Source organism: Somniosus microcephalus, chromosome 1 (genome assembly GCF_052327205.1).
Source record: "Somniosus microcephalus isolate GS21.2 chromosome 1, FLI_Smic_1.0, whole genome shotgun sequence".
NCBI classification, from domain to species: domain Eukaryota; kingdom Metazoa; phylum Chordata; class Chondrichthyes; order Squaliformes; family Somniosidae; genus Somniosus; species Somniosus microcephalus.
The window spans coordinates 400,564,618-400,580,026 of record NC_140987.1 but is presented as its reverse complement, the minus strand read 5'-3'; the positions used below and the strand labels follow the sequence as shown (position 1 = coordinate 400,580,026).

At 43.8% G+C, this 15,409-nt stretch overlaps 1 protein-coding gene across 1 annotated transcript in view; it reads right to left on the bottom strand.

Moving 5' to 3' along the window:
• Nucleotides 1-432: 432 nt before the first annotated feature.
• tex11 (testis expressed 11) overlaps nt 433-15,409 on the bottom strand; it is a 300,617-nt gene continuing 285,640 nt past the window's right edge. The window contains exons 28-29 of the mRNA XM_085992186.1: nt 14,185-14,352; nt 433-936 (exon numbers count right to left, since the gene is read on the bottom strand). Coding sequence (XP_085848312.1) covers nt 865-936; nt 14,185-14,352 — 240 coding nt within the window. The 3' untranslated portion in view covers nt 433-864. The remainder of the gene's footprint in view (nt 937-14,184; nt 14,353-15,409) is intronic.

Here is a 15,409-nt window from a genome sequence, read left to right as displayed (position 1 = left end):
TCTGATTGTGCCCCTATGCAAACGTGAACAACATAGCAGCTGCAACCTAATCCTGCATTAGTGTTATTTATCTGAAACTGGCCAGACCAAAAATATTATCCAAGAATTCACATGTCTGTGATGCTGTAGCAAGCTTACCCCTGATTTATTGCAAAATTTTCTAGAAATGTCAACAGCTATTGTTTTGAATCTCCTATTGTTCTGAATCTCCCTTCAAATCTAAGGTTTAGGAGATCTGATTTGGAGGGGGGGGGCACTTGGTTTGTAATGTTCCTTTAACAGAGACACCTAAGCAATTTTTAATGCAACTGTCATTCATTCAATGGAAAGGGTGAATTTATTTTAAATATTTGTGTCTGTTTACATAAGGTCATCTATAACATTCATCTCACAGTCTGGCAGCAAAACATTTACAATGCTGAGCAAATGAAATCAGTCTGAAGCCAAATGTTTATTTCCTAATAAATCTCACATTCCTAAACATTTTCTTAAAACATGTCTGGAAACCAGCGTATTACTTACAAATTTTACATTTACAACCAGAATATGACAAGCTGTTCCGAAAGCACTATCTTTGTTGTGTCATAGTTTTTTGTGGATATTGCCCTACATACGGTTTGTACAACTTCTGAGCAATCCTAGATGAACTACAGATAACCCAACGTCTCTTCTCTAACATTTTCTTGATTGGACTTACTATCTAACCTGAAATTAATGTGAATATGGTCAATACAAAAGAAAAATATTCTTAAATGAACAAATGGAATGGATAATTTAGGCATGAGCTCACTATTATAAAGAATTGCTACCCTCACATTCCTGATGCATCCCATGTCCACTGAATGGAAATGCCTTACTTTTCTGTTACTCTTCAATAGGGAGTACCTTCTTTTCTCTATCCATTCTATCCAAAATTTCAGTGTAGAGACCCATCATCTGTCAAAAGACAATCAAATATGTGTAACACACAAGTTTTCATCTTCATGATACTCCACACAGCATGTGTAAGATAGTCATTCTATAGTTCCTTTACTCCAAAAACCATGGTAAGATAGTCAGTCTACAGTTCTTTTTCTCCCACTATTCCTATTAGCTGCATCTCAACTAATCTTTTATGAGAAGTCTTTTCTCAATTCAATACTGCACTTAATTAATTTCCGTCAGTAATCTAAAGCTTATTTTTATTTAAAATTAATTAGGTTTTGTTCTATTAAATTATTATCCTCTGTGCCTATTGGACCTCCCCCAACGCAAGTATGCCTGGATGAATTCTGTCAAATGTTTCCTGGAAACAGTGAAGGTTAAGAAGTGTGACTATCTCTATACTCAGATCAAAACACAAAAACAAGCATACACCCAATAAAAACAAGGTGGATGAATCAGATGATAGAGCTTCCTCCCCACCTATAGTTACTTACAGCCAAAATCCTAGATTGCTGAAACTAAGTAGGATAGCATGAATCAACAGTGGATCACAAGATCACACTCCATGGGAAATCAGTATCTATATCCAGGGCCAGCCTTACAAGGCGCCGTGGTTAAGAGGGTCTGATATTAACGGCGTTGACCTCTGCGAAGAACTTGGCTATTTCCAAAGTCTGCTTCCAATGGACTGCAGTGCTCCTCAAAAAGAGAAAACTTCAAGTTTCAAGAGCATGTTCCCAAACACAAGGCTAGCACTCAGGAACCTGTTAACCATGCCCATATCGGTGGCGAGTAGCGAACAGAACTTCTCAAAGTTGAAGCTCATAAAAACATATTTGCGATCGATCAACAGGCTATCTTCTCTGGCATCCTGTCTATTGAGAATAATGCGGCTCAAAATATCTTGGTAAACAAAGTTTATAATTTGTTACTTATTAAGTTTAGTGCTTAATTTAATGTTTAGTTTATTTGTCACTTAGCTATAATGTTATTTTTATGACTTACATTGTTTATTACTTAAATTATAAAAAAACTTTTGAGATTACAGCTTTATTTCTGAAACTTTTGCTAATACGAGTACATACTTAAACTCAAAGAAAGGGCACCAAAATATAAGTTCATCCAGTTTGCCATTTTCCTTAAGGGCGGCCCTGTCCATGTCATCCTCCAAGTTAAAGTAACACATGGTTTACAAATCTATAAACCACAAAACACCCCAATATCTTGCAATTACTTGAACCAGGATTGAAAAAGCTACTTTTGAGTGAGCCAGTGTATCAGATTCTGAAATATAATCAATAAGCTGCCAACACTGACCAAGATTTTAGCCTCTACAACTGAACAAGCAAACTGAATAGTTGCTCGTCTCATGAGGAGTGAGAACACCGATCTTATAGCGAAAGTCTCATGAGTCTGAAATCAATCACTGCTGTAATGCATAATTTGTATCCCTCCTCTGGGATTGGCATTTTCAAGTTACCTATAGGGAATATACCAATAAACCCCCAAACCAATCTCGACACTAGGGTTTGACTGCTTGTGTGATGACAAGCTTTGAGTCGCTGCCACAGGTTATGCAACCCCTCAAGGAACAAGTAACAAGTAGTAAAGATCAACCTCCCCTTAATTTTGGATCCTGTTCAACAAGTATGTTGCTATTTAATAATCAACTAGTTACGACATTCAGGTCAAAAGGGGGATTGGGCCTTGTTGAGCCAATGCAGGTACTAACTGCCTGAAGAATAAATCAGAGACCTACTGATCTGAAATATCAGGATTTCTAAATTGGAGGGAGAACTGCATCAGCAGGGTATTCATTAATTCTAAGCAGATCTTTGAGGAAATGGCTGAGGTGTAAAATGAGAATATTCTGCTCTAAAATAATTCCCAATAGAGTATACTCTCTCTTAGAAAACAAATGTGTTGTGAAGAGAAACTATATCTGTTCTCATGGAAAAAAAACATGAGAAGTGAATAACATGATTCAAGTTTATTGAAATCATGAAGGAAATCGTGGCAATGAATGTGGAAACAGTTTGTGTGCAGAATTAGGAAAATAAATTAGGGGATCCAATCAGATTAGTTACCTTATATTTATACTTACAAGTGAACAAACTACTCTTTGAGTTAATTTACAGAAGAGGCTGACACTTAGTGCAATGAATTTAGACTCAGCTGAAGCATTCAAAAATTACTCATTTTACAGGGAGTGAAGGGAAATTGGTGTGGTACCAAAGCAGAAAGGAGAAGTGTCTACCAAAGGGCACAAGCTAAACTAGTTAAAATCAAGCAAAGCTGTCACACAAAATAATCCTCCCACTTTAACTAGCAAATACGTGGGGTTACGGGGATAGGGTGGGATATGTGTCGGTGCAGGCTCGATGGGCCGAAATGGCCTCTATCTGCACTGTCGGGTTTCTGTGATTCTGTGAATACTGGCTTCATCTCTGCTGAGAAAAGTTGCAAAACTCCACCATGCTTGGGACAGTTTTGTTTCTCCCAACTCCTATTCAAGACATGACTAGGATAGTTAACCATGGTGAATTTCGCTCCTCCTTTAATCAGCAGGGAACATGCAAACATGCAAAAAAGATGGACAAAAAAGACTCTCATTGATTTACAATCACAATGGGGGGAATTTCAACCTAAAAGAAACAGGTGGGTAAGGAGCGTGGGGGTAATTAAATTGTTAAAAATCAAAATCCCAACCTGAACCTGCCTCCAACCCACCCACATCCAGTTTTAACGTCGGGAGGCGGCCAGCACCCCCCCCCCCCGCCTCTGATCACTGCACTAGGCCTCCCCCCTCCCATGCCTCGGATCCCTGCCCCTCCTCTGGTTCTCCACATGCTGCTCCTCCGGCCTCCAATCCACTTCGAACACCCCCACCCACCTGATCTTCTCCCGGCACGCCTCCCACGCAATCTGTTGCAAGAATAGTTAGTAAAGGCAGAAAAAAAAAGTTTGCGAGAGGAGATGTTTATGCAACCGGAACGTGTGCAACGAGTATCCGCTTGCCATGTCTTACATCTTAAAGAAATGGAAGGAGGGATGGCTTGGTGACTGAGCATTTCCAGCATGTTGCCATTCACTTTTTGTGATAAATCCAGAAAGTGGAACAAGGAACTCAAAGAGGCTAGATGTTAGAATTAACACGAGTACTTTATTAACAACTGGGAAACACATTTACAGACAGCCGGCATCAGCATCCTGGCATTCCACCTTGTGCTGACCTATACAGGAAGCGAAACCCCTGACCTTAGCAGCAGCATTGGCTACAGCACCACCCCGTGGACAACCCCAACCATAACAACCCAGATCACTATATCCCTCCACCCTTAAGATTTCAGTATGAATTTCTTAACAAACAACCATTCCTAAGGGTCACATAAGAAGTCTCCATTCACCATGTTCCATACTTGACGAATCTAACAGGTCAGTATCAATCTCTCTGGTGGCTTGCAAGACCTTTGTGAACGTCTAACAGTAAAGTCCCTGCTTGTTTGTGGTGAAGCCACCAGCTGCTCCTGAGCAGTGCTTGGAGTATCTGACTCTGCAACGATGGTTCCCTCTTGACGAATGGGTTCCTGTGGAATTGTCGCTGTCCCTGGTGGTGTCACCACAGATGCACTTGAATAACTGGGGGCCAACCTGTCCTCAGCCATTGCATCTGGAACCTTCATTTCAATTTCCCCTTGTCTGGTAAATATCTGATCTACATGTCTGCGTACTACCCTACCATCTCCCACCATGACCTTGTATGATACTGGACCGGTCATTGAGTCTATGAAACCAGGAATCCACTTAGGTCCATAACTGAAATTCCTGGTAAGGACCGCATCTCCTTCTCCAAAACTTCGGCTCTTTGTTCTTTTGTCATGGTTCTCTTTTTGTTTGTTTTGTCTGTTTTCCATTTTCCTTTTTAGGTCTGGGTGGACAAGGTCAAGAGTGGAGTGTAGTCTACGACCTAATAACATCTCAGCAGGAGAGAGTCCTGTGGTGGATTGAGGTGTTATTCTGTAGCTGAACAGAACCCGTGACACTTTGGCTGCTAAACTCCCTTCTGCACTTTTTTTCATCATCTCTTTAAATGTTTGTACGGCTCTCTCCGCAAGTCCATTTGAGGACGGATGATATGGAGCCGAGGTCACCTGCACTATGCCATTTTTCCTCAAGAACTCTTTTCTCTCTGTACTCACAAAACAAGTGGCATTGTCACTTACCACGATCTCCGGTAGCCCTTGATTACTGAAGCTCCGACGCAGGCAGTCGATAGTAGTGGTGGCGGAAGCAGAATTTACAGGATAAACATCCATCCATTTGGAATGTGCATCAATGATTATGAGGAACATCTTCCCCATGAATAGACCCGCATAATCTAAGTGCAATCTTCTCCATGGTTTATCCGGCCACTCCCAGGGGTGGAGAGGAGCCACTGCTGGTGCCTTCTGGTGTTCCTGACAAGTGCTGCAGGTCTTGACTAGATTTTCTATCTCCTCATCTAGCTTTGGCCACCACAAGTAACTCCTAGCCAAGGCTTTCATACGCGAGGCCCCAGGGTGACACTGATGTAGTTGCTCTAGGATAGACTGTCGTGCTGGCTGTGGAATAATCACTCGTGCTCCCCACAACATGCAACCATCCTGCACACTCAGCTCTGTTTTCCTGACACTGTAGGGTGTGAAGTCAGCCCCTTCCGGATGCTGTGGCCATCCCCTCACCACATATTCTCGAACTCTAGACAGTACTGGATCTTTACCTGTCCATGTTCTTACTTGCTCTGCAGTCACAAGTGCCGTGTCAGTGTCCTCCAACATCAACACTCTGTCCTCTGGAGCTGCACGGATAGGTGTGCCTGGCAGTGGAAGACGGCTCAAGGCATCTGCGTTCCCATGGTACTTGCCCACCTTGTAGACGATGACATACTCATATGCCCTCAACGTCACGGCCCACCTCTGGATCCGGGGTGACACCATCTGCGGAACTGCTTTTATTTCATTGAAAAGAGAGAGGTTTATGATCGGTGCATATGGTGAACTTCCTGCCATATATGTACTTGTGGAACCTCTGTAACCCAAACATTACTGCTAACCCCTCTTTGTCTAACTGGGAATAGTTTTTTTCCGCTGGTGTTAGAGTTCGGGGCATAAACCCTATTGGTCTTTCAGTTCCATCTTCCATGCAGTGTGAAAGAACTGCTCCCACCCTGTAAGGTGAAGCGTCACAAGAGAGAATGATGTATTTCTCTGCATTGTAGTGAACCAGCACATCCGACGACAGCATCAGTTTCTTGGACTGTTCAAATGAAACCCCCTGCTCCTCTCCCCACTGCCACTGTGTCTCCTTGCGCAGTAGTTTGTGAAGAGGTGCTAACACTGTTGACAAGTTTGGTAAAAACCTGTTATAATAGTTCAGCAGTCCCAGGTAAGCTTTTAACTCAGCCACATTTGTAGGAGCAGGGGCGTCCTACAGTGCTTGTACCTTCTCCTTGAGTGGATGGAGCCCGGTGGCGTCTACTCTGTGTCCCAGGAACACTGCCTCATTCCCCAGGAAAGTGCACTTACTCCTCTTGAGCCGGAACCCTGCCCTCCCCAATCTCTGTAGTACCTCTCTCAGAGTGCTCAGATGCTCCTGGTCGGTTCTTCCCATCACCAGAATGTCATCCAGATAGATGGAAACATGTGGAATCCCTTGCAGTACACCTTCGATTGTCCTCTGGAAGATAGCTGGACTAGATGAGACACCAAACGGTAAGCGGTTATATGTAAACAAGCCCTTGTGTGTATTTATGGTGACATACTTCTTTGATTCATCATCCAGTGTAATCTGCAAGTAGGCATGACTCATATCCAACTTTGTGAATTTCTTTCCTCCAGCCAGGTTTGCAAAGAAATCCTCTGTTTTGGGAATAGGATACTGCTCTAGTTTGGACACCCGATTGACAGTCAATTTATAGTCTCCACAGAGTATTACCGAATTGTCCGGTTTTAAAACAGGTACTATGGGAGCTGCCCATTCCGAACATTTCACCAGCTCCGGTATGTTCTCTCTCAATAGACGGTCAAGCTCAGCCTCTACCTTTGGCTTCATGGCATAAGGCACAGGTCGTTGTTTAAAAAACCTTGGCGGTGCCTCCTTGTCTACATAAATCTTAGCTGGGGGGCCATTAAACATGCCAAGTTCCTCCTTGAACACACTCTCATGTTCACTCAACACTTCTTGCAAAGTCAACTGTTTGCCCGCATCTAGTTGATGTACTGCTCCCCAGTCTAATTTAAGTTCTTTTATCCAGCCCCGACCTAACAGGTTTGGTCCGGTACCTGATACTATAACTACAGGTAGCTGTTCTACTGTGTCCCTGTGTTGCACAGTTACCTTAGCTGTACCTAATGTCGCTACTCATTCACCTGTATATGTTTTAAGATGCAAGGAGCAAGGCTTTAACTCTGGAACTTTTGCACGGTTCTACAATTTTGAGTACTCTGCCTTGTTCATTATGGTCACGCCGCACCCTGTATCCACCTCAAAGTTCACCTTAGAGTCATTTACTGTCAGTTGCAATGTGATAGGAGCCACTTTTGGAATGTTCTCTAACATGCTATACATTATGAACATGTCCTCTTCTTCCTCAGCTTCCCCACTGATGTGGTGTGCTCCATGTTTTTTCACTTCTCTCCCTTGGTTTTGCTGTCCTCCCCCTTTTGGTTTGGATTCCTCCACAGGTGATTTCGCCCTGCAAGCTCGTTTTATGTGTCCTTGTTTCCCACACTTGTAGCACTTTTCCTCCAGAAACCAGCATTCACTCGCCAGGTGATCGCCCTTGCATCTATAACATGCCTTCACATGCTTACGTTGTGGTTTCTGATGCATGTTCAACTTGTGCACAACAACCTGACCTGCAACTTGCATAGCATTAGCCCTGTCTGAACCCTGTATTTCTTTTACATTTCGGTTCGCTGTCTCTATGGCTTGAGCAAGTTCCAATGCTTTTTCATAAGTAAGCCCAGTCTCGGATAATAATCTACGCTGCATTCGGTTGTCCGTAATTCCGCAAACTAGCCTATCTCGCAGCATTTCCTTCAGGTTGTTCCCATAATTGCAATCTTGTGCTAATTTACGCAACACCGCTACATAGTCCATTATGCTCTCTTCCTCTTTTCTGTTCCTTGAATTAAACTTGAACCGCTGTACAATCTCACTAAGCTTAGGGTTGAAATGTTCTTTTAGCAAGGCCACTAATTCAACAAATGATTTGTCTCCAGGCTTTTCAGGGCTGAGCAGATTTTTCATCAAACTGTAGGTTTGGCTTCCCACTGAACTAAGCAGAATGGCTTTCCTTTTTCCGGCATCATTTATTTCATTTGCTTCGAAAAAATAACCCAACACTTCACAGTATTCTTCCCAGGTTTGTGCTTGAATATCAAAAGCGGAAACCGTTCCTACCGTGGCAGCCATGCTCCCTTCCAGCTTGTAGCTAACTTTAGCTCATGATTTTGTTGTTTAAACGTCCCGGCAGACTTTTCTTCTTTATGCAGGGTCCTTTAGTTGCCTCGTCGCCAAATGTGATAAATCCAGAAAGTGGAACAAGGAACTCAAAGAGGCTAGATGTTAGAATTAACACGAGTACTTTATTAACAACTGGGAAACACATTTACAGACAGCCGGCATCAGCATCCTGGCATTCCACCTTGTGCTGACCTATACAGGAAGCGAAACCCCTGACCTTAGCAGCAGCATTGGCTACAGCACCACCCGGTGGACAACCTCAACCATAACAACCCAGATCACTATACTTTTAGTGTCAACAATTTTCAGACCTAGTTTGGTTCAGACTTTTAGACAGTGCGTATAACAAAAGCAGAATGTTTGCCTGTGTTTGTAGATAATTAAGTGTACAGAATACTATCGATTCACTTAGCGCTTGCTTCCCGGTGTGTTCCCCAAAGATACAGCGTCCGAGCCATGGAACATCTTGCAGGAAGACAATATGTAACTGATACCGTTTAACTTTTGATATTTATTTAGTCTCAGAGCAGAATTGACTCACCTCCTTTAACATTAGAAACTATATTGCAACCTTACTTCAAAAATTTTAATCAGCAGCTGCGTGATGTGAATTTTTTTTTTTTTTTTTAAAGATCCCTATTTCGTTTCTTGGTGAGCTTGCTGATGATACCCGGTATGGAACCCTTGCTCAGACTGCAGTTTTACCATTTCCAGTCGGTTGTAAATACAGTATGTTGTTTAATATCCAATTTATCAAGGGGAATGTTTATTCTGAAGAACAATACAATTTATGATGGATTATTGGCCAATATAATCTGTTCTTCCAATGGACTGAGTGCTGTTTTCTTGAGAAATAATAACATGGCCCCCAACCCCCCCCTGATCTACTCCCGGCCCAACCCCACATTCTACTCCTGGGCCGTCACCCCCAACCCAATTTACTCCCAGCCCAACCCCCGATCTACTCCCGGGCCACCCCCCCAACCCCCCACCCCAATTTACTCACGGCCCGACCCCTAATCTACTCCTGGGCCGACCCCCTGTCTGATCTACTCCCGAATGACCGCCACCAACACCCCCCCCCCAACCCCTCCTCCCGATCTACTCCCGGGCCGATGCCCGACCCCCGATCTACTCACGGGCCGACCCCCCCACCATCCCCGTTCTCCTGGGTTTCCCGACCGCCTTGGAGCCCCCCCCGGCCCAACCCACCTTCCCCATTAAAATTCAGCCCATTGAATCTTTTGTTGGAACAGAATAAGGCTCCCTCCCTCGAAGGTGTTAGGTCACACTGTAAATCTCCTAAAAAGTGCTGCAAGTTTTTGAGAGTACTGTACATCAGATGGCATAATTAGGTGCAGGAGACAGCTGCCCTACATCAACATAAATAACCAAGTAGAGTCCTATGTCAGAGTAACTGAGGTAATTGGAGGAGGAATATCTTTGCACCCTTGTCTTCTGCACCCTTGAATGGATGTCATATACAAGGATTTTCAGAAAACACTTAGTAAGATTCTTTACAAGGGAATACTGGGTAAAACTGTGGCACATAGAATTGGAGACAACCTTGTGGCATGGATAGGATACGGGTTGTGAGGTAGGAGACAGACAGAGGGATAAAAGACATATTTTCATAGATTGGCAGGCATCGACAAATGATCTCCAACACATTTCAGGATTGTCATCATTTTTTCCTTCATGAAAAGGATTTTGGGATTGAGATTTGTTTTAAGGGTTGTGTTTTAAAACAAAGGGTCCCCGATTCTGAAGACAGAGTAGTAGCACCCTGGAAAATCGCGGCATAGGTCTTGCCGCCATCATTTTTGAGGACCTTTACCAGGTCAGCCCAACCGCCTGCCTGTTTGTTTCAGGCAGGAACTTATTTATAATATGCAAATCAGGGTCCTATTGCAGGATCCTAATACAATTTTGGGACCACATGTTGGGGGCAACTTTTGCTTTGTAAGGACATTGGATGGGTGATTGTAATGTCCTTGGTGAGAGGCCCAAGCCATTTTGAGCATCATGCCTCATTTCCATCTGATCGCTGAGCAGTGAGCACTAAATCAGCGTTCACAGGCAGCTTGCCAATCGGGATGCTGGGCTCCGCCATCATTGAGGATGGGGATGTTCATGGAGCCTCCTCCTCCTGTTAGTTGTTTAATTGTCTGCCACCATTTGCGACTGGATGTGGCAGGACTGCAGAGCTTTGATCCGATTTGTTTGTTGTGGGATCGCTTAGCTCGATCTATAGCATGCTGCTTCCGCTGTTTAGCATGCATGTAGTCCTGTGTTGCAGCTTCACCAGGTGGCACCTCATTTTTAGGTACGCCAGGTGATGCACCTGGCATCCTGGCATCTTCTACACTCCTCATTCAACCAGGATACGCCGGGCCATGAGGTTACAGATTGTGCTGCTGCTGATGGCCCACAGCGGCTCATGCCCAGATTTGAGCCGCTAGATCTGTTCTGAATCTATCCCATTTAGTACGTGGTAGTGCCACACAACACGATGGAGGGTGTCTTCAGTGTGAAGATGGGACTTCGTCTTCACAAGGACAGTGTGATGGTCACTGCTATCAATACCGTCATGGACAGATGCATCTGCGACAGGTAGATTGGTGAGGATGAGGTCAAGTAGGTTTTTCCACTCGTGTTGGTTCTCTCATCACCTGCCGCAGGCCCAGTCTGGCAGCTATGTCCTCAGAGACTCGGCCAGCTCAGTCAGTAGTAGTGCTACTGAGCCACTCTTGGTGATGGACATTGAAGTTCCCCCACCCAGAGTACATTCTGTGCCCTTGCTACCCTCAGTGCTTCTTCCAAGTGGTGTTCAACATGGAGGATTCATCAGCTGAAGGAGGGCGGTAAGTAGTAATCAGCAGGAGGTTTTCTTGCCCATGCCTGGCCTGAAGCCACGAGACTTCATGGGGTCTGGAGTCAATGTTGAGCACTCCCAGGGCCACTCCTTCCCGACTGCATACCACTGTGACACCACCTCTGGTGGGTCTGTCCTGCCAGTGGGACAGGACATAACCAGGGATGGTGATGGAGGAGTTTGGGACATTGGCTGAAAGGTATGATTCTGTGAGTATGACTATGTCAGGCTGTTGCTTGACTAGTCTGTGGGACAGCTCTCCCAATTTGGCACAAGTCCCCAGATGTTAGTGAGGAGGACTTTGCAGGGTCGACTGAGTGGGGTGTGCCTTTGTCGTTTCCGAAGCCATGCCTAGGTCTATGCCAGGTGGTCCGTCCGGTTTTATTAGAAACATAGAAAAATAGGAGCAGGGGTAGGCCATTCAGTATGATCATGGCTGATTCTCTATCTCAATACCATATTCCTGCTCACTTCCCATACCCCTTGATGCCTTTTGTGTCTATTCTTATTATTGTCTTTTGTAGCAGTTTGGTACAACTGAATGGTTTGCTAGGCCATTTCAGAGGGCAGTTAAGAGTCACCACATTGTTATGGGTCTGGAGTCACACATGGGCCAGACCAGATAAGGACAGCAGATTTCCTTCCCTAAAGGACATTAGTGAACGTGCAAAGTGGAGTATTGGGACCTGTCTAGTTCATTAGCCACCGAATTCAGAGGAGCGAGATAGGAGAGAAGTAATTTGAATTCTGTTAATTTTAGGCCAAACATGGACGGCACAAACCGGAGCCCCAAACACTGATGGTCCACACAAAAAGCATATGGTTGGCAACTATGTCCCTGGTCTCTGCAAGTGTTGGCCTACATCCAGCTACTAGGTGCTACACAGGGGTGACTCAGATTGACTAACTCTCCTTTCTACTTTTCCCTCCCTTCCAGTAAAGAAGTAGCTCACCTTTCCTTGGCACCTTTTCCTGACAGCCTGGCTGAGATCAGAAATCTGTTTCCTACCAGTCTGTTGGGTCATCTGACTGCTCAGGCCACTTCACTTCTAACATTCGAGATCTGGATGATGAGCAGTTTTTACCACAGTGAGATGTGACACACAAGACTAAAATGTGACCTGATTATCACATCTATGTGAATTGCTGTCACCTCATTAATGAGATTTATAGTTCTTTGTGGTAAATTTGTTGTCAGCTGTTCTGACATTTATAGGTTGGCATACATACGTCTGTGTTTTTTAAGAAAACCTTTTAAGCAGGATTGCATTTTGCAATACCATTGTATAGTACTGATAATATTCAATAGTAACAGTGCTTTTACCTTTTGAAGGAGTAAAACCAGAAAAAACGCAGAAAGGCTCACTTATATTGAAACGTTAAGACACAAAACATTTTAGATGGGCCACTAAGTTTGACAGTAGGTAAATGACTTTTGTTTTCATCCTTGACTTGCACACAACTTTTATATTTCTAATTACCCATACTTTAAAAATACACACACATTTTGATAAGAAGGTTTAAAGTGTTTTTATGTTGATTAGTGTGCTGACGGCTTGCCAAAAGAATATTCAATTGTGAGAAGCTCTAGAATTGAAATATGTTGAGTGAAATAACTTTTGAAGCCATAATCCCTGTTAATGAAGATTTTTATAATTGCTATCAGTGTTGGCACTGACTAATTACACATAACAATCTTTCAACCCTGATCGTACTATTTTCTGGGAGCTGGGAACAGCTGGCTGAACTAACTCCATAATCGATTCGGAGTCACCTCTTCTGTACATACTCAGTGTTTCAGCACGTGCACAGAAGAGGTGACTCACAATGTATTATGAGGCTATTTAAAATGAGAGGATTAGAAACACTGTCCATTCGTGTGAAAAGTGGGCAGCTGATAACTATGCGGATATAAAAAATATTCTTTAGTTACTTGTGCATCATTTAATGGTCATCACTATTTCACATACATCTACAATAACTTGCATTTATATAGCAGCTTTAATGTAGCAATACATTCCAAAGTACTTCACAAAAAGGGGGAAGGGAGGAATGCACATGGAGTAAAAGTAGGAGAATAGTTAGGGGAAGTGATCAAAGGCATGGCTAAACAGGTAGGTTTTGAGGAAACCTTCGACAGTGGAGAGAACTGGGGGCGTGTAATTTTAATTTTCTTTGCTATTGACTTCAATGGGTAGTTGGGGCAAGGCCATAGCGAGATGTGCAAATGAGGAAGAAGACTTTTATGGGATTCGGTAACCTAGTAATCATGGTACTGGACCAGCAGCCCTGAGGTTGAGAGTTCAAATCCTACCATGGGAAATTGGAAAAGTGAAGGTAATCTGTTAATTTGATAAAAACGAGCATTAAAATTACTTAATCATCATAAAAACCCAACTAGTTCATTAATATCCGTCAGGGAATGGATCTGTCACCCCTACCAGGTCTGGCATTTATGTCACTCCAGTTCCACACTACGTGGCTGACTCTTAATGTCCTCAAGGAAACTAGGAATGGCCAATAAATACTGTCTTGCTAGTGACTATTGACAACCATGCCTTCAGCCCCCTGCACCCCATGCTCTGGAACTCCCTTCCTAAACTCCTTCGCCTCTCCACTTCCCTGTCCTCCATTAACAGCCTCTTTAAAACCTACCCCTTTGAGCAAGCTTTTGGTCAGCCCTGCTAATATATCCTTCTTTGGCTTGGCATCTGTTTTTTTTTTATTACGCTTGTGAAGTGCCTTGGAAAGTTTTTCTACATTAAAAGGTGTTATATAAATGCAAATTTTTGTTGTTATATATCAAGGCTAATGACTAAAGAAGGGGTTTTATCATTTGTTCTGTAAGTGAATGATTCTTAGTGTGAGGCTGCTCTTACCTGGCTTTCATAGCTGGCCCTGAGAGATCCCAGATGTTTGAGAAAGCGCATTCCAAGCCCACACCACCGTTCTGCCTCAGAGTATTTCCCCAAACTGTACAAGGAAGCCCCAGTGTTCCAAGCTCGAGTCATCAGCCACAGGATCTCCACCTCTGGGTATTCCTCCTGCTACACACAAGAAATAGATAGCCTAAGACATACTGGGGCCGAATTTGCTCACATAGCCCTCCCTGCCACCAACCCTCCCCACCACCAACCCTCCCCACACCCTCACCCCCTAAAGTGCAAGCTGGGCAACAATGCATCCTAAATGCACTCTTCCTGAACATAGCCATACATGCCCATATTTCCACCTTCAGGTCATTTAAATATTGTGGACTAGTCATGTCTTGTGTCTACAACTTGCGATAGACCCATTCGGGGGAGGTAGTGTGAGGGTTACTGCAGGCCTTCAAGATATGCAGAGGTTTAAAGGTACAGTGTTGTTTTGGGAAGTTTGGCTGCCAGCCTCTTGTTGGAAATTTGGCTCCATCTCCTGAAAATCTGAAAGCTGCATCGTCACATTCTTTCCTTTGGAAGTTGAGAGAGTCTGAAGACTCGGGAGCCCACTGCTTTGACAAGGATAGCACAGAAAATCCTGCTCAAAATTCTTTTTCTCTGTCATAGCCACACAGTGTGCAGGACAGTGGGACGAAGAATATGCTAGATGGTGGTAGTGTACTGTACAGAGGACGTGGCTGTAGTGTAGCAAGAAAACTCAAGAATTTCACCAGGATTGCCAAGGTGGGTGCTCAAAGTTAGATATGATAGCATATAGTCCTGGCATCATCCTGTCCTTCTTACCCATGCACTCCTTCACATCTCTCCACTTTCCCATGGGTTCCCACCACAATACATTGGGCACGTCCACCACCACCTCCTTCATTGCAAAATGTCTATGTCAACCTGTAGCCAGCTCCTTCCATGATCAATACATTCTACTTTCACAAACTCTACAGAATGTAACTTCACAGGTGGAGCTAGGCAGATTCCATGCAACCAGTGTCAGATAATCAATATATGCTTGCTTTTGTTCGAGAAGGCACTGCAGAACAGGAAGCAGATCTCTGCAACTGGTTGGGAGGCAACAACATTGTGTGGTCTGACCCCGATTGAGCGGTAGATCTTGCAAATTCAGGACCAGGATTTGGAGGATGAGATGGGGAAGCAAGACGCCATACCTACA